At 38.9% G+C, this 24,591-nt stretch overlaps 1 protein-coding gene across 1 annotated transcript; it reads right to left on the bottom strand.

The window, feature by feature from the left end:
• Window positions 1–9,584: 9,584 nt before the first annotated feature.
• On the bottom strand, window positions 9,585–12,877 carry LOC124283613. Its single transcript, XM_046719603.1, has 5 exons — window positions 12,643–12,877; window positions 12,455–12,482; window positions 10,743–10,952; window positions 10,444–10,562; window positions 9,585–9,752 (listed from the first exon to the last, which is right to left on the bottom strand). Exons 1-5 carry the CDS (start codon window positions 12,823–12,825, stop codon window positions 9,618–9,620), a joined length of 675 nt encoding a protein of 224 aa, XP_046575559.1. The 5' UTR covers window positions 12,826–12,877; the 3' UTR covers window positions 9,585–9,617.
• Window positions 12,878–24,591: the final 11,714 nt, after the last annotated feature.

The raw sequence follows: 24,591 nt of genomic DNA, 5'->3' as shown, positions 1-24,591 counted from the left end.
GAGACTTTTAGTTTGGCATTGAATAAGACTTATACCAATTTAATGGTTGAACGACTCCAGCTATCTTTGTAGGCAATGCAGTTGTGAATAGAGTTAAGATTTTAAGTCACATCGGCAATATTTCAGCCATATCGTTGTGAATAGAGACAGAAATGTATTCCTTGGGTATAAATTTTGTCAACGTCTGAAAATGTCGTTTTCATGCGTGTGCTTAATATTTACGGATTCAGGCTATCTTCATGCCATCGTGTATTAATGAAACACGAGACGCGAACCTGTAAATAAGCAAATCTTGTACCACACAATCAAGTGACTGATATTATGAGCGTTCCAAATATTTGCGGTCAATGAAATTAGTTTAACGTGAGCGATCTCGCGCATGGCGTTTCATGTATTTGCGGTCAGTGGAATGAGTTTATTAATGTGACGATTGGCATGATCGCATCCGGGTGTATGTCCTGAATTAACCATAGCATCAAACCGTGAATAGAGAAAATGTATGTATTGAATTTAATCAAATGTATTAGATGATATTGGGTAGAAAATAGTTTATACTTCCATACTTATTGCTGCGCTATGACAATGATACAATTTTTTATGACAGAAATGTTGAGCAGTCAGTTCTGTGAACACTTACTATTTGATATGAGATGGCAATTTCTCTGTTTTTCGTTGCTTTAAAATAATTGACTGCTTGATCACTGTCCCAAATATGTTATATTTTAAATGTGAAGAAAAACTCATATTGTTAAATAACTAGTAAATTAGACTTATCCATGGCGCAGACATTGTTTAGGTAGTGCAGTGAGCTGACTGCACCAGTTTATTGCTATTTGATATGTAACATTTACTCTGACCCATCTCAGTGAGTGAGTTAAAGTTTGTAGTCACATTTACAATATTCCAGTCATATCGTGACTTCAGCCGTTGCCGAGTGTAGTCAAATTTAGCCAAATATCAAAATGACACATATTCTGCAATTAAAATACCTAGTATGAAAAATACTTTGAATGAAATTTGACTTAAATACCTTCTCACTGGAGCAATCAATTTACGGTACTTCAACCCCTTCTGAAGGTATTCTACGAACAGTCGAGGTGGAACAGGTATTTATTCATTCTAACAAATTAATACATTTACTAATTACAATACAAATTCAAAATTTATCATTCAAGTCAAAAATGTAGACAGACAGACAGAGGGAATATTTATAGAAGTCTCATCTCAACAGTATATTGCATATAGGTACATGCATTAGGACAATACACGTCATAGTATCAAATGATAAATCACCCTGTAAAGAGTTATGAAAGACTATATACAAGATTTAAATGACACTAAGAACATATGATTACTTTTAAAGAAGTGTATACTTATAAACATAAAATACGTGAAAATATCATTTTATAAATACATTAAAATTAAAAAGCACAAAAGATGCAAATAATTATGAGTGAGTTAATATTTAACGTCACATCGGCAATATTTCAGCCATATCGTGACGAGAACAATCTATACATTAAGCCAAAACTAAATCTATAATATAAAACCTGTCGTCGAAGGACATGAAAAGAACTAGACTATCATATATATGGTTTAAAACTAGTATGTTGTAATAAAATGTATTACTACAGAAAACAATACAAAATAAAAAAATGGCTGCAAATCGCCAGCAACTAAAGGTAGATCACCAAACCACAAATATCTTGAGATATTGTATTATCCTATTTTTAAATCCTATTTTAAAGATGGATGCTAGTTGTAATTCTTGATACTGTGGTTTTACTGTACTTCGTCGGGGTGCAACTCCGCATCTGAATCTTGAACGGGCGTTTAGCTGGGATCTCTTGAGCCGTCGTTTAACATACACTTCTGTCTGATATTCTGTCTTGAAGATACAACAGGTGCGCAGCTTATTTTCCCCACTTCCGCGTGTAGGATGTGGTATCTGTTTTTATTTATCTACAAATTCTGTCAAAAGTCATTCTTTTACTTTGTTTACAGCAAAATTCTCAGCATATTGTCGCTCATATGGGATAAAACTGGCCAAGCCAAGGAGAGTAAATTTGTTGTGAACTCTGTAGCACTGATTGCATTTTCCTTTTTGTCAGCTGTCATATTTGGTAGTCGCATGGTGACACTTCCCCATTGTCTCACAGTAGGAGGAACCCAGCCCATGTCCCCACACACTGCATTGTTTGGAGCGTATCGTCTCAGTCCAAGATATAACGTCATTGCCCGGTTTTGCACAGCCTCAATACAGTTCATCTTGTATGTCCCCCAAATGCTGGCGCTTTACTCGATAGTAGACCACACCATAGTGTCGCACAGTTTGATGAGCGTGTCATACTTCAAACCTCCCAGTGACGTGAATTTGGAGATGAAAAGACCAAGTGCTCTACTCGCTGAACTACCTTCTGCTCTTGACATTCGATTATAATCCACTTGTTCTGTTATAAGAATTCCCACATAGCTCTGACAGTCTTAGAAGTCATTTATCCTGGGTACAGAAACTGATCTATAGTGTATAACCTCGGACTTTCCATCGATAACAGTCGCAGCGTTCGCTTAGCCCCAGGAGTTCGGACAGTACAACAAGAGGTTCAGATCACTCTCAGCCTCGGCCAGAAGCACTACGTCATCTGCATATGACTGACTGACTGAGTTTAGTTTTACGCCGCTTTTAGCAATATTCCAGCAATATCACGGCGGGGGACACCAGAAATAGGCTTCACACATTGTATCCATGTGAGGATTCGAACCCGGGTCTTCGGCGTGACGAGCCAACGCTTTAACCACTAGGCTACCCAACCGCCCCTGGGCTGCCTGAGGTAACATCATTTGAGAAACTTTTAAGTAGTTAAGTATATTCGCTGGTAATAGAAATAGTACATTTTGAAAGAATGATGTGTGTCTTTGCCAAAACAGCCTAATGGTGAGGGCTGCTGTGGGTTGTTTAAAGATATGGAATCTCAACGATTCCTTATTTGATATTTCAACATTTCAGGTGGCTATTAAAGAGGAACCCCTGAAATTGATGACCAGTCTCTTCCACAGTTGCCAGCTCTTGATTCTCCAGATGTGTCTATTGAGCCCAATGAAGAACAGGATGCGGTTGTCTCTGTTCAGGAACACACAGGACCCTGCTTGGCCAAGCGACCAAAGATTGAGTCAGATGTCAAGGGGAAAAAATGTGCTCTTGGTTATTTACTTGGTGAAGTGTTCATAACTAAATGTGAAGAAGGGAAGAAGTCCAAGGTGGACATGGTTAATGATGAAATTAACAAGTACAAAGACATGCCTACCATTCCATTGTCTGCAGATCCATTGATCTGCTGGAAAGACAATGAGTACATGTTTCCAATGTTGTCAGCCTTAGCAAAGAAATACTTGTGTGTCCCTGGAACATCAGTACCATCAGCACATTGTGCCCATGTGGGGAATCGAACCCGGGTCTTCGGCGTGACGAGCCAACGCTTTGACCACTAGGCTACCCCACCGCCCCATCTGCATATGATGCAAGCACCCTATTCTCTTGCGTTGAACATCTTCCCTTTTACGTTAGCTTCTAGGGCTGGGACGGGTACTCGGGTACTCGAATCCGGATCGGGTGCAGCTGGAATCGAGTCTAATTTCAAGGAATCGAGTACTCGGAAAGGGTGAGTACTCTGAAATGTCAAGGGCATGTAACTCAAACCAAGAACAAAATGGACGACACGCATGCTAAGTGTGTTTGGGCTCATTTTGAGCTTGATGCAAATGGCAAGAGAACCAAATGCCGACTCTGTGGTACCATGTTACATATTGTGGAAGCAGTGCAAGTTTAGTGAACAAACATCTTGCTCTAGAACACAACGTAAAACATAAAGGTGTTCATTGCATTGTGTAACTCTAATTGCTTATTAAGTTAGTTCATTAAAAGCTGTTAAGATTACATTGAATTTTGTCATTTCAATTTCATGAACACATCTTTTACTTCTGTGTCAAGGCTGAATACATTCACTATATAGAGATTGTAATTAAATGATTGTATGTGTTGGGAATATCAATTAAAACTAATGAATTAACATATTAAGCGAACGTTTATTGAAAGAGCACATTCTGATTTGCAAATACAATGTTCGACTGATTATCATGACAATAAGAAGAAAGGTGATCAGAAATATATAGGAGCACAATTCACTTAGATCACATATAATACCATTCAGTTAATATACATTTTATAGTTTAACAAATAATATCAGCATACAGTTATTCCAATGAAGATACGCAATGCTCACTTAATATATACAAATGTAGAATATTTAAATAACAATAGTTTTTTTGTTTTTTGTATTTAAACGTCAAAATATAGCATTTAGATATATTTCTTTATCCATACATTCAAACAAAAGTATTTCAATGCGACTTTTAATAATCTTCTGGAAGGATAAAAATTCAATCACTGTATTAGATTGTACTGTATAATAGACTAACTGTAATGCAACTGAGTTGCGCAACAGAGCAAAATGACCAGTCTTCCCTCATGCGAGCGAAGCATCTGCTATGTTGCTTAATTCAGTTGCATTACAGTTTGCCGGTCTGTATATCTCGTATAGAATTCTTCAGTCAGTAAATACATCAATCAAATTTTATTCTATGTAAGGTTACATAAAATCTACATGTAAAACAGTAAAGGTTCAGTTAGAATATCACATCTGAATGTAGTTGTGTACTAGTTGACAAAATAACTTGTCTTTCTCATTGACGTAACACACATACAGTCAAATCCCGATTAGCCGAATGCCGGTGTCTCGAATATTATACATAACTCGAAGTACCTGTCGGTCCCGACCATTCCCTGTTATAGTTGTCATCATTTGAATACCGGTTACACGAATTCGTCTCATAAATACACAGAAGGAAATTTGGTCCCATGAGATTCAAACAACAGCAATCTTGTATACATAAGCTGAAGTCAGTCAATGAGAAGTTGATTGGTGCAGCAAACTGATCCAATTAACAAACCAGCGGCGCTCACACCTTTCCGCCATTGACGGGTGAGTTCAAAAGGCAGATTAGTGATTTTACGGAAATCACTGTCTGTGCTAATCAGACTGGAACTGATAAGGTGCCCCTATTAGTGATATGGAAATCATTAGATAAACAAATGCTTAGGCGGAGAAATTAGGACTGGATCATCTTTTTTTCTACCCTCATAGACATACTTATGTCTCGAATACATCGATAAGTCGAATTTATTACTTGGTCCCTAGCGATTCGACTCATCGGGATTTGACTGTATATATCTTTGGTATTGTCCGGTTAATGGATGTTATTATTTACGACTGTAATTTATTTGCACATGAGCAATGTCACACCAACAGTGGGAACGAAAAGTGCTGTGGAATGTACGTAATGGTGTTACTCTTTATATAAGTTAAACAGACGTAAATTAAATAGTCTAAGATCAGTTTCAATGTCTTATTGCCATCCTTTCATATTTTCTATAATAATTTCTGTCAAATCGTGATTGGATATTCAGAAAGTTGACAGAGCGCTGTATTCCTTACATTTCCGGGTACTCGATTCCGATTCGGGTAAATACATGCGGGTACTCAATTCCATTATTTCCTACCCGTCCCAGCCCTATTAGCTTCCAGTAACTTGGTGTACAGAGTTGATCGATCAATTGCCCTTTCCGGTAACTAAGTTGTCCGTCCTTGGATGTGCGCCATAAGCTTTTCGATCAATAAAGTCTGCAAAAGTATTATAGCCCTTCTAGCATTATTATAATATTATAGCGCTCTGCAAAAATGTCATTTAACATCTCAAACTTTACACTAGGTTTCTTGGCCTCCTGGCATCGAAATACAATAAACTTTTGTTGTTCTGTTATATAAAGGCTGCAAATATAGATTTTTTCAGTGCTTTCCTGTTTTCCCCTAAAGAAGTCAGAGAGGCTACGTGCTCGGTTGTGGATCTCCCTCTTCTGAAGCCATTTGATTGTCCTGTGAAATCTCGAATTTCTCTACAAAGTTAGATAATCTTGTATTCAGCATACTTTGTACGACACACTGGCGATGGCAAGTCCTATGTAGCAAAAGGGGTCTTTGCGGTCCTCCATGGGCTATTTAAGAATAGGAGTACTTTACTCTGTCCAACTGGTAGAAATGCATTCTGAATTGAAGCAGATAGTAAACAGTTTATGTAGGTACCTAAAACGTAAATCAATTATTCAATATTTCTGCAGGGATATCATCTACACCGCATGCTTTACTCTTCCTAGCCCTGGACGCAGCTCCCTCACTTCCTCTTGGGTGATAACATGGGACATCTCTGTATCTTCCGTGTCGTCCGGGTAGGGAGTATAGTTATCCATTATCTCGTTGTTACAGTTAAGTAATTCCGAATAAGAGGTTTTCCATTTGTCCATTACTATTACAGGGTCTCTGGTAATTGATACATCCTTTAACGTAACCTCCATTGGTATCGTATGTTGCCTTTCGAGTGAGTGAGTGAGTGAGTTTAGTTTTACGCCACACTAAGCAATATTCCAGCAATATGGCGGCGGTCTGTATATAATCGAGTCTGGACCAGACAATCCGGTGATCAACAGCATGAGCATCGATCTACGAATGACATGTGCCAACTAAGCCAGCAAACCTGACCACCCGATCCCGTCGCCTCTTACGGCAAGCATGAGTTACTAAGGATAATTACAACCCGGATCTTCACGGGTCTTTGCCTTTTGAATCTTAACCCAATCTTCCCTATCTTTCTCCAGAATTGTCCAGTGTCAGAAGCGCACGAATCTTCAATTTCTTCTATAGTCCTTTTGTTGTGTATACGTTTTTTCTCTTTTACACAGTTTATCAAAATCTTTTCACTTTCCCACATGCTTTAAGAAACCGCCTTTCTCACACCTTTAGCCCGACACCAATGCCTCTCCACTTGACACTTTTCATTCAAGATCGAGAAGAGTTAGGTTTAAGTCGACTGTCCAGGATGCCTACTGTCACCAATTCATTTTAACTTGGATCCGTGAAGTTCCGGGTTAAAATAGATCTTCAATAACCCATGCTTGTCGTAAGAGGCGACAAACGGGATTGGGTGGTCAGGCTCGCTGACTTGGCTGACACATGTCATAGGTTCCCAATTGCGCAGATCGATGCTCATGCTGTTGATCACTGGATTTCCTGGTCCAGACTCGATAATTTACAGACCGCCGCCACTACACTCGCTCACTCACTCTTTTTAACTTGTATATAAATGACTTTTTAACTACCATCAATCAGCTTGAAGTCGGAGTCGTGGTAAACGAGGAGAGAATAGGGATGCTTAGTGCTTCTGGCCGAGGGTGAGAGTGATCTGAACCTCTTGTTGTACTGTCTGAACTCCTGGGGCCAAGTGAACGCTACGACTGTTAAGTGAAAGTCCAAGGTAAAACACTTACGATTAGCTTCTGTACCCAGGACAAATGTCGTGTTTCAGTGTGGAACAAGAACTTTAGACCTCGAAGACTGTCAGAGCTATGTGGGAATTCTTATAACAGAACATGAGGATTATCATCGAATGGCGAGACCAGCAGCTAGTGCAGCGAGTAGAGCACTTGGTCTTTTCATCTCCAAATTCACCTCACTGGGAGGTATGGAGTATGACACATTCACCAAGCTGTACTACACTATGGTGTGGTTTACTATCGAGTACAGCTCCAGCATTTGGGGGACGTACAATATGGGCTATATTGAGGCTGTGCAAAACCGGGCAATGAGGTTCCATCTTGGACTGAGACGATACGCTCCCAACAACGCAGTGTGTGGCGCCATGGGCTGGGTTCCTCCTACTGTGAGACTCAACATGCGACTTTGAAATATTACAGCTGATTGAATGGCACATAGAATATTTGGGCGACAGGAAAGAAACGCAATCAGTGCTACAGAGTTCACAAGAAGTTTACCCTCCCTGGACTTGCCCATTTTATCCCACATGAGGGGCGATATGCTGAGAATTTCGCTGCAAACAAAGTAAAAGAATGCCAGCATGCTTGCCAGACCACAACCTAATTGTGCATGCCTGGAATGAACTCGGGCGACGTATGTACAAGCGATACCCAGCACCAGGGGATCTCCCAGGACTCCGCTGAGCGCTAGTAGAGGAATGGAATGCAATTCCGCAAGCTTTATTTACGAACTTGATAGGGAAAATGAGAACAAGGTGCCCCTGTGTAGTTGACGCGCGCGGAGGGTACGCAAAATATTGAATGACCGAGTGCTTCATGTTTGTCATATTCAGTTGGAGGGGATGGTCTATGCAACTGATGATTACTAGTGCTGTTAGAACTTTTTGTCTGTTTGGCAACACATTAAACATTATGATGACACTCTTAGTTCTATTATTTTTTAGAAACTTTTCTTCACATGTGCTACATATCATTTGACCCTTTATTAATGACGCCTAGTATACATTTAACTGTTAGCGGTCTCTAGCCCGTATTTTTAATGTTGTATTGTCCCAAATAGTCATATAATTTTAAGTTAAATGCTAGTTTTAATATCTCAAATTGTGATATTTTACTTGTTTAACTGTCCTTTGTCGTCAGATTTTATGCTCTAATATTATCTAGTGTTAACATATTACCTATTTTAGTCACGATATGGCTGAAATATTGCCGATGTGACTATAAATTGTAACTCACTCACTAAAATGTTTTTATGATATTATAGGACGGCGATCAAGCTGAAATTTACATATCAAATAGCAATAAACTGATGCAATCATCTCTCTGCACAATATCAGCACTATCTGCTTCATGGATAGATCTAATTTAATAGTTATTTAACCATGTGAGTTTTTCTTCACAATCAAAAAATTTTTTATTTGGTACAGCCATCAAACTGACAAATTGTCATCACATATCAAACAGTATATGCTCACAGAACTGACTGCTCAACATTTCTCGCATAAAAACTTGTATCATTGTCATACATAGTAATAAGTACGGAAATATAGGCTATTCTGTACCCAATATCACTCAATATATTTGGGGCGGTGGGGTAGCCCGGCGGTAAGAGCGTCCGTTCGTCACGCCGACGACCCGGGTTCGAATCCTTACATGGGCATAATGTGTAAAACCATACTCACTCACTCACATTTTCTCTCTTTAATGCGTGATGCTATAGTTGGTGTAGTACATACACCTGGATGCAATCATGTCAATCGTCACTCATTTCATTGAAAGCAACTACATGGAACGCCATGCGCGAGATTGCTCACATTAAACTAATTTCATTGACCGCAAACATTTGGAACGCTCACATTATCAGTCACTTGATTGTGTTGTCAAGATTCGCTTATTTACAGGTTCTCGTCTCGTGTTTCATTAATACATGATGGAATGAAGATGGCCTGTTGACTTGAATCCGTATGTGTAAACATTAAGCTCACGAATGAAAGCGACTCTATTTCCAGATGTTGACAAAAATTATGCTCAAGGAGTACATTTCAGTCTATATTCACAGCTGCAATACCTACAATGAGAGCTGGAGTCGTTCAACCATTAAATTGGTATAAGTCTTATTCGATGCCAAACTAAAAGTCCCTGATATTGACTTCTTTATTGGACAAAGTACAGATTATTACTGACAGTCGTTAAGATAGTCGTCTAGGTTCTGAACCAGGGCCACCGTTGTCGTGAAAATCAGTTTCCGGCGATTGAAGTGCCAGACAACCAGTTCAGCTTCTTCAGGTTTCAATGATGCAAAATACAGCATCTACAAACATAAAACAACCATGGTTAACTTTTCTTCCCTTTATGGACACGATGAGGTGGTTAAAATATATTTACATAAGTATGAACAAACTTCATTATTTCAATATTAATGCATTCATTGAAATGGCACTAACTAAATACCGGACACATACGATGTTTTCAATATATCGTAGACAATCACCCGCAGAATACGCCCATGGGCGTTGCTTATTAACATTTCCGGTTCGTAAATAATCAGTAACTTAAAACGACCCAAATGCGTGAAATGTGTGCATACTTTAAATAAGATAAATACAGTGAGGATTGTTGCATTCGCCCTGAAACGAACTTGGTGTGTTGACCTCGTTACATCCCTTTCCTTTTATATAGTACTAAGACCCCGTCAGTGACAGTATATACCTTGATGGCAGTTTTAGCGTTACAAGCCCCTGTGATCGAGTCCACAAGTTACCTGAGTGAGTGAGAGGGTGAGTTAATAGTTAACGTCACATCGGATATATTTCAGCCATATCGTGACGAGAACATTTTACATTGAAATGGAATATGTGTATATCATAAAACCTGTCATCAAAGGACAGTAAAACAACTAGAATATCACAATTAGATTTAAAACTAGTGTGGAAGGTTAAAACTAATAGCATTATTACGACAATACAATATAAAAACAGGCTATAGATCGCCAAACAAGTTACCTGAATAGGAAACTGTCCGAGAACTCTGTACACGAGATCCTGGTGATTGGCCAGTCTGTAGTTAAGGCCGGACTCTAGATTGTCTCGGATTTCGTCTTTGTATTCTTCACTGGTTAGATCTGATATACACAAGTACATACGATGACTCAAATAATATTGGCTGTAAAATTGCTTTAGATAGTGAAGGGTTGTTTTCGAAAAGAAGTACATCATGACATTCTTGTTCCTTTAGGACCCGATTTTTGTCTGTGAATCGCAATATCGCAACCTCAAATGGTGCAACCTAAAATAGGTCTTACCTTCCATTCTGAAAACTGCATCCCAAAAGTAAATGTGGCCTCCAGTTAGTTTCGATGGAGGCAGGGCACTTTCAATAAGGGTTTTGTTCACCCCCAGATCAGCTGCAAGTTTTTCACCCAGGAAAAGAGATTTCACAGTGATGTCCAGTTTAGCCGCCAACAACTTCTTTTCGAGCGAACGCATATCGCACAGGCTGGTTATATTCAGAACTGGAAAGTAGTTATAGAGAGAATATGTTTAAGAGTGAGTGAGTGAGGTAAGGTTTTAAGTCACAGCAGCAGTATTACAGCCATATCGTGACTGAATCAAGTTCTAGAATTATTGTATTTGAAAGTAGATTTTCAGATCCTGTCTACGAAGGACAGTAGATTATCACAGATAGAAATTTAAAACTGCCAATTAAACATAAAACATTTCAACTATAGATGACAGTACACTATTAATACAGGCTATAGATACCTGCTAGCAACTGAAGGTGAAAGGCAAATATTATTATAGATGATAACTTCTTCTTTATTGTATGTCACAACGTTTCTATTCCGTGCCCCTTCGTCAAGTAGATCACTATACTGAGGACCATGAGGATCTAGATGCATGGGATCTAGATGGGTTTACACCATCCCTTCAGATGTGAGCATTTTTTTGACAATCTTGCCATAAAGTAAAATAAGATATATACCTTAGTTAAAAATAGTATTATGTTGTTAATTTAAACTACCAATCATAAAACAGATATCTATTTACAAAACATATTAATCGAAATTTGTCATTAAATTAATCTCTTTTAAAAAAATCAATACTAAAAATAATCTCTTTAAAAAATCAATAATAAAATAACATTATAAAACAGATCGTTCAATGGTCTGACATTTAAATATTTATCCCTTGTGATGGAAAAATCAACACAGTCAACTATGGTGAAGAAGGATTTCGAGTCATGTAACTAAGGTAAGTCTTTGGTTAGTTTTCAACAGCTAAAAAAGGAACTTTAGGATCATGAAATTTCGTTTGTACCTTAGCAAGGATACGGGCGTGGGGATGGGGGCGTGGGGTAGGGTTGTCCGATATCCCAGGTTGTCTATATATTCGGTTATTCTAAATATGTACTTTCCAGACGATGGGGCTGTCAACCTACATGTAAGGGGTCGCGCTTCGACCTGAGCTTAGCAGGACAAATAAGAGACGAAAAGACAAGATCATTTTATTACACCAATTGCCTGTGGAGATATTTAAACCGGTTTTCCTGTTATCAACAATATATGGGGTGTAAAGTAAATAAATAAAAAACCCAAAACAAAACAAAAACATCATCAGCAGAAGGTGCATTGATGAGCTCTCTCGAGGTTTCCTGCTCACTGGGTTTTCTGAACTGTCCATGTCACTCTTATAGTCATTCAATATTTACCGTATTTTAATCTTTAAGAGATATGCTTTGGGCAAGGTTTTGAGACGGAAAAACGGAAGGAAGGCCAGAAGGACGCGATATATCCCCGTTACTTCGTAGGGGTGGAGGGTGTGTGTGTGTGTGTGTGTGTGTGTGTGTGTGTATTTGTGGAATATAATGACTTCCACATGTTTATGAAATACAGTTCACTCACATGTATAGTGAAGAGTACACGTTTGCCCTGGACTAGTATAGTTGACGTACGTGGACGCCCAGTGGCAAATCAACAAAAGCATTATTTAGGTAGACTGTCAAGTCTGTACTTACTTGCTAATACTCTTGGTTCACCAACGACCTGCAAAAGACACAAATACACATAAATTTGCACAGTGTACATCTTAATCACCTTTTGTTTTCGTTATACTTTATTTGACAATGCATAAGAAATTTAATTATTTGAAAACTCCTGAATACACACAATGCATTTTGAGCAAATGTACAAAATTGGATCTAACCTTGAAGATGAAATCAACACCGGCTGTGTCTTGCAAGATGCTGTTTACAGTGGCCATGGTTTCCTCGACATCGGCGACGCCTGTTGGTTCAACGATGTCGACAAGGAAACGAGAGTAGTCTTCGCATCTTGCAAGGCCCAACATAAGCATAACTGCTAAAATGGCAAGCGTAGGACGTTCCATCGCTGTATGTTAATGTGGAACAAACGGCTTACTGATTCATCACAGTTGAACTTCCCATATATAGAGGTATAGCAATAGGGCTGTCCATTTACGAAAAGGGGTGGTAGGTTGCAGAATGCACGAACACAAATCCTATATCTATGGAATCACATGATCAGACGCCCATGAAACTAGAAATGATCTCTTCCCAATCTGAATCGATGTCACGCCACCTCATTTCTCAGGGTAATGCTTGCTAGTTTGTTACTACAACCAATCACAGTAGTCCAACTATCACAGTATTCCGCCTTCACATCAACTGATTGGACGCGGTCCATACTACGACTAATTAACATACGCGTTATGGTACTGCAGCAGGATCACCACTGCTCTCAATATCAGTTGACATTTTCTGTGGTCTGAAATGGTCATGATGCATGTACAATTGATGGAGTGATGAAAATGTGCCGTGAACATAAAACATGAAATACGATGTTTTGATAATATGGATAATATGGCAAGCTTGGGATGTTTCACCGTTGTATCTAATGCCTCAACACCTCATGAAATGATTTTTTTTAGATTGAGCACAACACAGCTGCAATGAAATAGGATAACACTGAAAGATCTCGCATTTAAAATGCAATGATTTGTCACATTGGTTATATTGTTCTATCGCCCGCGAAAAGACTTATTTATAATGAACAAACCATTCACTAGTTGATATTACACACTACATAGATTACTCGTGACATAAATATATATATTTACTTTTTTGTGCAGATATTGTCAGGAACAAAGATATGCCATGCGTACAAATAAAACGTAAGTGATAAGAATACGAACATTTAAAGGGTCTCTTGTTTCAAAATGTTAAACAAGCAGTTAGTCCTTATACGTTATATAACTTCCCATGAAGAAGATACGTGTTAGTATTGGTTATCAACAACTCATGCTTGTCGTAAGGGTTGACTTAACGAGATGTGTGTGTGTGTGTGTGTGAGTGTGTGTGTGTTGGGGGGGGGGGGGGACTGACACATGTCATCGTGGTGTCACTGGATTGTCTGGTCCAGACTCGCTCATTGACAGACCGCCGCCATATAGCTGGAATATTGCTGTGTGCGGCGACAACAAACCAACCAACAGTCTTGTTTCGAAATGTTGAACAAGAGCTTAAGTCCTTCCGTTAATTTAATTGGTTAAAGATTTTGAACACATTTTCCTAAACGCTGCCAAGAAAGTGGATCGCTCAAGTACGAATCAATAAATCAAATGAAATTAAACCAACTGATGGTTGGTTATACCTACTTGGGTTGTCAGTTCAGATTTGAAGACGTTATTATCCCACCGGCATGTAATCCGGTGGGATATAGTCGTCGCCTCGTCCGTCTGTCCGTCCGTCCGTCCGTCCGTCCGTCCGTCCGTCCGTAATCATTTTGTTTCCGGAGCATAACTCAAAGACCGTTGGATATTTTTCAACAAAAATTGGTAGATATGTCAAACATAACCTAAGGTGGTGCCTTTTGCTATTTACAGATTATTGTCATTTTTATTTTTCTTGGTTTCCATGGAAACGTTTTGGACTTAGTCTTAAAGAAGGGTGGGCTTCGTTTCCGGAGAATAAATCAAAAACCGTTCAATATTTTTCAACAAGACTTGGTAGATATATCAAACAGAACCTTAAATGGTGCCTTTTGCTGTTTGCAGATTTTTGGCATTTTTATTTTTCTCGGTTTCCATGGAAACGATTCGGAGTTAGTCCCAAAAGTGAGGGGTGGGCTTCGTTTCTCGGAGCATAACTCAAGAACCGTTCAATATTTTTCAACAAAACGTGGTAGATATATCAAACAGATCCTAAAGTTGTGCCTTTTGCTATTTGCAAATTTTTGGCATTTTTATATTTCCCGGTTTCCATGGAAACGATTCGGACTTAGTCCCAAAATTAAGGGATGGGCTTCGTTTCCGGAGAACAACTCGAAAACTACAAATATCTTTCAGCAAAACTTGGCAGATATGTGAGGCAGATCCCAAAGTGGTGCCTTTTGCTATTTGCAGATATTTGTGATTTATTATTTTCTCGGTTTCCATGGAAATGATTCGGACTTAGTCTCAAAAGGAAGGGGTGGGTTTCGTTTCCGGAGCACAACTGGAAAACTTCTTAATATCTTTCAGCAAAACTTGGCAGATATGTGAGGCAGATGCCAAAGTGGTGCCTTTTGCTATTTGGCAGAATTTTGGCATATTTATTTTTCCCGATTTTCATTGAAACGATTCGGACTTAATCCCAAAAGGGAGGGTGGGCTTCGTTTCCAGAGTATAACTCAAGAACCGTTCAATATTTTTCAACAAGACTTGGTAGATATATCAAACAGATCCTAAAGTTGTGCCTTTTGCTCTTTACAGATTTTTGGCATTTTTATTTTTCCCGGTTTCCATGGAAACGATTTGGACTTAGTCCAAAAGGAGGGGTGGGTTTCGTTTCCGGAGTATAACTCAAGAACCGTTCAATATATTTCAACAAAACTTGGTAGATATATCAAACAGAACCTTAAGTGGTGCCTTTTGCTATTTGCAGATTTTTGGCATTTTTAATTTACCCGGTTTCCATGGAAACGATTCGGACTTAGTCCCAAAAGGAGGGATGGGTTTCGTTTCCGGAGCACAACTCGAAAACCTCTCAATATCTTTCAGCAAAACTTGGCAGATATGTGAGGCAGATCTTGAAGTGGTGCCTTTTGCTATTTGCAGATTTTTGTCATTTATTTTTTTCATGATTTCCATGGAAACGATTTGCACTTAGTCTAAAAGCTGGACTTTAAGTAACTGTCAGATGATTTGTTCTTTCAAAGATGTGGGGGCTTGTTATACGACGGTGTCGTATTGGTCATTCTAGATATCCTCATGAGTACTCAAAAACGAATCATTAAATCACATGAAATACCAGGTAGATGAATCAGTGATAACATTAGATTGCTATATGATATTATGTTTGAATTGGAGGAGAAGAATGTACGTGGAATGTTACTCCTCATAGACTTTGAAAAAGCCTTGGATACTGTCTCTAAACATTTTATTATGCTGGTTTTGGATCAAACTTTAGAAAATGGATCTCAATTTTATCCAATAACGCTAGCTCTTATCTTGTACAAAATGGACATATTTATTTAGCTTTTATAAATGAACGAGGCTGTAGACAAGGTGACCCAATATCAATGTATTTAATATTTTTATTTGTAGCAGAAATTCTAGGCAATATGATCCGACAAAATAAAGACATTAAAGGTATATTATTGAATGACCAAGAATATAACCTAGGCCAGGTGTGAGGAAGGCGGTTTATTAAAGCATGTGGGAAAGTGAAAAGATTTTGATAAACTGTGTAAAAGAGAAAAAACGTATACACAACAAAAGAACTATTGAAGAAATTGAAGATTTGTGCGCTTCAGACACTGGGCAAATCTGGAGAAAGATAGGGAAGATTGAGTTAGGATTCAAAAGGCAAAGACCCATGAAGATCCGGGTTGTAATTATCCTTAGTAACTTATGCTTGCCGTAAGAGGCGACGGGATCGGGTGGTCAGGTTTGCTGGCTTAGTTGGCACATGTCATCGTATCCCAATTTCGCAGATCGATGCTCATGCTGTTGATCACTGGATTATCTGGTCCAGACTCGATTATTACCGACCGCCGCCACTACACTCGCTCACTCACTCTTTTTTACCATCAATCAGCTTGAAGTCGGAGTCGTGGTAAACGAGGAGAGAATAGGGATGCTTAGTGCTTCTGGCCGAGGGTGAGAGTGATCTGAACCTCTTGTTGTACTGAAATATTACAGCTGATAGAATGGCACATAGAATATTTGGGCGACAAGAAAGAAACGCAATCAGTGCTACAGGGTTCACAACAAGTTTACCCTCCTTGGACTTGCCCATTTTATCCCACATGAGGGGCGATATGCTGAGAATTTCGCTGCACACAAAGTAAAAGAATGCCAGCATGCTCGCCAGACCACAACCTAATTGTGCATGCCTGGAATTAACTCGGTCGACGTATGTACACGCGTTACCCAGCACCAGTGGATCTCCCAGGACTCCGCTGAGCGCTAGTAGAGGAATGGAATGCGATTCCGCAAGCTTTCTTTATGAACTTGATAGGGAGAATGAGAACAAGGTGCCCCTGTGTAGTGAACGCGCGCGGAGGGTACCCAAGATATTGAATGACCGAGTGCCGCATGTTTGTCATATTCATTTGGAGGGGGTGGTCTATGCAACTGATGATTGCTAGTGCTGTTTGAACTTTTTGTCTGTTTGGCAACACATTAAACATCATGATGACACTCTTAGTTCTATTATTTTTTAGAAACTTTTCTTCACATGTGCTACATATCATTTGGCCCTTTATTAATGACGCCTAGTATACATTTAATTGTTAGCGGTCTCTAGCCCGTATTTTTAATGTTGTATTGTCCCAAATAGTCATATAATTTTAAGTTAAATGCTAGTTTTAATATCTCAAATTGTGATATTTTACTTGTTTTACTGTCCTTTGTCGTCAGATTTTATGCTCTAATATTATCTAGTGTTAACATATTACCTGTTTTAGTCACGATATGGCTGAAATAGCTGAGTTGAGTTGAGTTGGGTTTTGCGTCACATCGGCATTATTCGAGCCATATAGTGACGAGAACAAGTTTACATTGATAAACATTGTAAGTACATACTCGGAATGAGTTTTATTTAAAAAAGATATATTCATTACATTGTCATTTAAAAGCAGAAAAGTCATAGCACCAAATGAAAACCTCATCGCAAGAGACACACATGGGGGGTCCATCCCCGTCCGTTTTCAGCAGATAGTCATGAGTAAACCGACTGTGGCCACCGTCTGTTTCTTGCAAGATGCTGTTTACAGTGGCCATGGTTTTCTGGACATCAGCGACGCCTGTTGGTTCAACGATGTCGACAAGGAAACGAGAGTAGTCTTCGCATCTTGCAAGGCCCAACATAAGCGTAATTGCTAAAATGGCAAGCGTAGGACGTTCCATCACTGTACGTTAATGTGGAACAAACGGCTTACTGATTCATCACAGTTGAACTTCCCGTATATAGAGGTATAGCAATAGGGCTGTCCATTTACGAAAAGGGGTGGTAGGTTGCCTAATGTAGGAACACAAATCCTATATCTTAGGATCACATGATCAGACGCCCAGGAAACTAGGAATGATCTCTACCTCATCTGAATTCAAGTCACGCCAGGTCATTTTTCAGGGCAATGCTAACTCAGCAATATTCCAGCTATATGGCGGCGGTCTGTAAATAATCGAGTCTGGACCAGACAAGCCAGTGATCAACAGCATGAGCATCGATCTGCGCAATTGGGAACCGATGATATGTCTCAACCAAGTCAGCGAGCCTGACCACCCGATACCGTAAGTCGCTTCTTATCGACAAGCATGGGTTACTGAAGGCTCATTCTAACCCGGATTTTCACGGGTCACATCATAATGGAAGGTGTTCAGGTGACATTACATTATATGGAGTGCACATTTGGACACTTCAAATGGTCATGTTACCAATGCTAAAGCAAAACTGTCATAATTCCACGATGCGCTGATTATTGTCAATTCACTAAGCCTCTGCTTGAAGGACAACGTAGTCATGCGACATATTAAAATCGGCAAATGAACCACAGTTGGTCTTTCAGTATCCATCCAGTCGAGGTCACCCACTACTATCAATATTTTACGATTGACGTTGTATTGTTGACGTTCATCAGCTGACGAAAATAGTGATTCACGTGAGCCAATTTCATGATGCGGAAACTTTTGTCAATTCATTAACCCTCTGCTTGAAGGACAACGTAGTCATGCGATAGATTGAAATCGGGAAATGAACGACAGTTGCCGTGTTTGGTTGACCTTTTACAGCTGATGAAATAGTGTTTCACGTGAAGCGATTCTATTATGCTTGGCTGACAGCGAAGTCATGCGACATACTGAAATCGGGAAATGAACGACGGTTGCCGTGGTAGTATCCATCTAGGCTAGGTCACCCACTACTGTCAATATGTATATACGATGTCAAGGTTTTCCGCGCAAAATCTAATTCTAAAGCATCTAACTCGTCTGCCAACGTCTATACCGACATATGTGCGTGTATCGAATAGTTCTGGTATTGGCATACAACCTGCGATACGATGCATCACGATACTAACATTTTAGTCACGACGATATATTGCCAAAGTATTGTGTACGATACGAATCTCGATATAATGGTGGCGATACGATTCGTATCACGATACTAAAACCTTCAATTCTAACATCAACTATAAAACACCTTAAGATCAAAACAGAAACAATGTTGCAATAAAATAACCTTTAATTTGAAAAAGAAGTCATATTAGACACTCTTTTTAAAAAGAAGCATAATACAAATAAAAAAATTATATAAAAGCCACATGTTGCTGGATGCTGTCATATAATAAAAGAAAATATGTGCTTAAAACATGGTCCCTAATCCCAATAACTCGTTTTCCTTAAAAACAAAAGGACATACTCGTGAGTAATGTGCAGTTGAGCATACCTCATCTAAATATCAGTGTCAAAAAATCAAATGCAGTGTACATGAACAATGTTTGAACATAAACATGAAAATGGATGTACCTGTTGCTGGCCAAAAGGGAATTACAGTTTAATGTTCTTTTTCAAGAATAGTAACATGTCAAACATGTTTGCTTTTGAGGGTTGTCCTGTTGGCAGACAGTACGTCACCTTCTGTGGAAAACACCCTTTCTGATGGTACTGATGTTCCAGGGACATACAAGTATTTCTTTGCTGACAACATTGGAAACATGTACTCATTGTCTTTCCAGCAGATCAATGGATCTGCAGACAATGGAATGGTAGGCATGTCTTTGTACTTGTTAATTTCATCATTAAACTCAATCTTTGGTCGCTTGGCCAAGCAGGGTCCTGTGTGTTCCTGAACAGAGACAGCCGCATCCTGTTCTTTAATATTGGGCTCAATAGACACATCTGGTGAATCAAGAGCTGGCAACTGTGGAAGAGACTGGTCATCAATTTCAGGGGGTTCCTCTTTAGTAGCCACCTGAAATGTTGAAATATCAAATAAGGAATCGTTGAGATTCCATATCTTTAAACAACCCACAGCAGCCCTCACCATTAGGCTGTTTTGGCAAAGACAAACATCATTCTTTCAAAATGTACTATTTCTATTACCAGCGAATATACTTAACTACTTAAAATTTTCTCAAATTATGTTACCTCAAGTAGCCCAGGGGCGGTGGTGTAGTCTAGTGGTTAAAGCGTTGGCTCGTCACGCCGAAGACCCGGGTTCGAATCCCCACATGGGTACAATGTGTGAAGCCTATTTCTGCTGTCCCCCGCCGTGTTATTGCTGGAATATTGCTAAAAGCGGCGTAAAACCAAACTCAGTCAGTCAGTCAGGTAGCCCAACTGCTTCAATTGCTATTTCAGCAAATACACTCAGTTTGTCAGCGTCAATAAGGAACTGCAGTCTCTTGAATCCGTGATTCAAAGCAGAGGATTTCTGCAACAGTGACTAATCCGATATCTGCAAAAATATCAGACCTACTGCATTCACATAAAGTTTATAAACCTATATCAAAATAATCAAAGAATTTAATTAAATATGTAACATTGTAAATATATATTTTTCAATTTGTAGCAATTGTTTGAAAAATTAAACACAAATCATTGAACAGTGTTGCACAATACACATGGAATGATAGAATGGTCCAATGCCAGTGGACAGTTGACATTTTCAATAGTTTATTGTTAACAACCCTAACAAGTTGTAACAACCCAACCTGTTGGAAAGGTCTTCATGTATGGCTTTCTGCGTGTCCCGCATAACTTTTGACTTGTCATGTCTGTTTTCTTCAGATGTCACAAGTGGTGGTATAGGGGGCCTACAAAAACGGACAGGGTTGGCTCCTATTCATCACATAAAGCAACCGTTGCTGACTTCATAAGCCGCATAGCCTGTCATGGTTAAAGAAAACCAGACTTTGAAAATTCATTAAAATGATTCATGAAATTTGAAATGAAATTGAAACTGAGACAGAGTAAAATCAATTTAGGATATTTTGAAAATTAATTTAACAATGTAGATTTTGTATTACAAATATACACCATTAAGATAAACTCGTCATCAAAGTATCTGCAAGAACATAATCATTTCAATAAACATGATAAAAGTATCTGATGACTAATTTGACCCAATAATTACTTGAACAATATCCTCTGCTGTTGACAATTCTGTCTCACCAAGTGATGCTGGTAGATCTCCTCTCCTGATGTCTTTCGACAGCAGAGTTGTTTGTGTTACGTGGTATACAACTTGTGTAACCAGCTGAGAGACACCTCCCTAACACTTAAAGTGTGGCGTCACCAGTTGTTGTGTACTGTATGTCCGCCATTAAACGAAGTCAAGTCAACTCCCTTGTCAGTGATATTTGACAACTAATACTACATGTATTGTAGTAGGTGTCTGTAAGACACGTAACAGTTTGAACGGCCGGCTGTTGTTCTAAGTACCTTGTAACCATGTCATAGCTACTGTTCCATCGTGTCACAACATCATGCTTTAACTTGTGTTCAGGGAGGTGAAGGAGTACTTGTTTCTCTGTCAAAATAGCCGTAGCTTTGGCACTTCTGTGGAAATATCCAACAATTCTCCTCATGGACGCCAAGACCCGTGAAGCAGCTTTCAGAGATTTCTGGGAAGCTAAATTGAGCGTATGTGCAAAACATCCTACATGTTTTAGTTTAGCTTCTCCTGCAGCTGCAACCATGTTGTTTGCATTGTCAGTAACAAGGGCCATAACTTTACCGTCAAAACCCCACTCATGTGCAGCATTTTCAAAAACACTAGCAACATTAACTGCTATGTGGGATGCACACATTGGCCTTGTTTGCAGCACAAAGTTCTGCAAGTTCCACTGACTGTTAATGAAATGGCATGTAATTGTAATGTAGGACACTGTGGTCCTTGATGTCCAGCCATCAGTTGTTAGACTCACATATTGTGCAGACTTCAAGGCTTTCTGTATCTCAGACTTCTTTTCGTTGTACATAGTTGGGATGAAACGATCAGAGAAGTGTTTTCGACTTGGTATCTGGTACTGAGGTGTTACAACTTTCATCATGTTTAGGAAGCCTTCATTCTCCACCACTGAATATGGTCGGAGATCTTTAACAATGAACTTCCCAATAGCGCTGGTAATTTCTGCAGAGCGCCGAGTATCCATAACTCTATTAAAACTGAGTGTCTGTTGACCTTTCAATGTCTTGTCAGACTTTGGTTTGGAATCTGTATTCGATCCTGTTTGGTCGCGAGCTTTCAATTCCGGGTGGTGCCGAATCACATGTGTGTGTAAGTTTGTCGTATTTCTCGAGTATTTCAATTTGGCATGGACAATGGTGGTGCCATCAGGGCTTTTGGTTGCAAGAATCACATGTTTAAAACCGCTGGGGCATCCACATACAAGACATTACAGTGTCGTATTTCTCATTAACTTTCGAGTTTTCATTTCCGTCTATTTAGCTCGTATACAGTTTCTTGGTAATTTCAAATATAAGTGATAAAAAGTTTTACATTTCGTCAAATTCCGCCAACATTTTGTTCTATCAGATAATTAAGTGGTGATGCGAGCGCACTGTCTGACACAGTTCTTGACGCATGGATTTCCAAGAAAACGTTTACTTATAAAGGGAAAATATGTATGCATATATTTTTAATCTCGAAAGTCTTTTTATCGACAGATATCGCGATTCGGCAATATTCCATCGATGCATCGTTGCCCATTTGAAGTATCGTATCGGGAATGACAATGAAAATCTTCGTTTCAAACACTATGCTTTAAAACCGCTGGGGCATCCACAATTCCCACTCTGACGTAACTTATGCAGAAACCGGTTGATATTGGCGACACACATTGTCCCTGTCCCAATACATTCATTGAAAAACCTCTACTATGAGTAAATGTCATAGTTGTTTTATATAAATTGCTAGCTGTCCTCGGTCCATGCAGGAAGCAAGTACAGTTGTCCCTTTGTAATTTATTTCATTGTTAAATTATACCTTGTTTATATTGTATTGTAAAAAAACGTTTTATGTTAGTTACCTAGTTGTTTGTATAATTTACCTATATTTATTGTAAAATTATACCTTGTTTGTAGTCACGATATGCCTGAAATATTGCCGATGTGACTTAATATCTTAACTCACTCACTCATCATGAGACTGACTGTGCATATATTCATTAACCATTCTCACAGGTTGACAAATATGTTGGATCCGTAAAACAATCAAAATTGATATTCAGCAACCCATGGTGTCGTAAGGGGGACTAATGTGATCGGGTGGTCTTTCTCACTTACTTGTTTAATGTATGCCATAGTATCCCACTTGCGACGATCGATGCCCATAGTGCCATGACCATGGTATGTGTAGCTCTTTTGTGTATATCATTAGATATTACTAAAACTGAGGCCTGCATATTTTTATGAACGTTATTGTAGAAGCAAACTGTTTACATAAAAATCATCTAGGAATCTCTTTGCGTTGTCCATAAAAGTAGGTACTTAATGTTTTGTATTTATACCACTACGTTTCTGTCGTAATAGCTTTTCATCAAAATATTCCTCTGTGATAAAGTTGCAAATGTGTCTACTAATTGTCCCCGTGGACCTTCTGCTTCATATCTGTGCATGTAAAAGTCAATGTAGGGGAAGATGTAGTTGTAAGAGGTTGAACCTGTTGTTTACTTCAGCATGTGGGTGTGGACGTGGACCTGAAACATGTTCCCATGGGCTTGACATTGTTTGACACTGACTAAACTGTCAACTGGGAATACACTATGACTATTAAGAATCAGCATTGTCACTAAGGTGACATAATCCCCCGCCGCAAATGATCAAATCAAACTTAAATAGTAAGGAAATTGAAGGTCGTAGTTTAAGATGAAATTAAATGTCAACAAAAACATGACAAGTCAACCTCTCTTGATATCTTGCTCTGTAGTTGTTCAAACACACAAATATTTTTAAGACTCACTTTGACCTTGACATGAATGTCATGGTGCATGAAATAGGCAAAAATAGTAATAAAGAAATTGCTTATCAAAAGAAGTTTTGAAAGTCTATGAAGAAAATCTACTGATCCGCCCTTGAGATATCCTGCTTGCAACCGTAACGTGCAGGTTAACATGCTGAAATCTTAAAAGTGTCCACGTGACCTTGCAAATTACGTGATGGTCACCAAAATTTACTGGGCGGTTCTTAAGATATCTCGCTGACAAGGGTAAAACGTTAAAGGTCACATGCAACAAAAAAACACAAACATAATTAAAACACAATTATCACTTATTCATGACATATAATATACATTGCTGATTATGAAAAAAACCCAAATAAATAAAATTATAAGCGTACAATCGTAAATCATATGTGCAATATTTTGTGCTTGGGTTTACTTCTCTCGAAACGAAGCACCCTGGATACCAAACCCAGTCAGGCTGGGTGGGCGTACACTCAAGTGTACCGAAGTCTTTCATTGGCTGGTTCATTTGCCGATACTCTCATTGTGTGTGTATAGAGATGTTGGGTTTTGTAAATACATGCTCATTTTTTGTGTATAACATTTTGCAATCAACAGACACCATAACATGTCATGTGTACAAGTATCACACCTGCCTGTCTGTGTAAGTACATAATGTGACAGAGACCGAACTCGGGTGTACGAGC

This window comes from Haliotis rubra, unplaced genomic scaffold (assembly GCF_003918875.1).
Source record: "Haliotis rubra isolate DU_JTF1 unplaced genomic scaffold, ASM391887v1 Scf318, whole genome shotgun sequence".
Lineage (NCBI taxonomy): Eukaryota > Metazoa > Mollusca > Gastropoda > Lepetellida > Haliotidae > Haliotis > Haliotis rubra.
The sequence above is the reverse complement of the archived record's forward strand: the minus strand, read 5'-3'. Positions and strand labels throughout refer to the sequence as shown.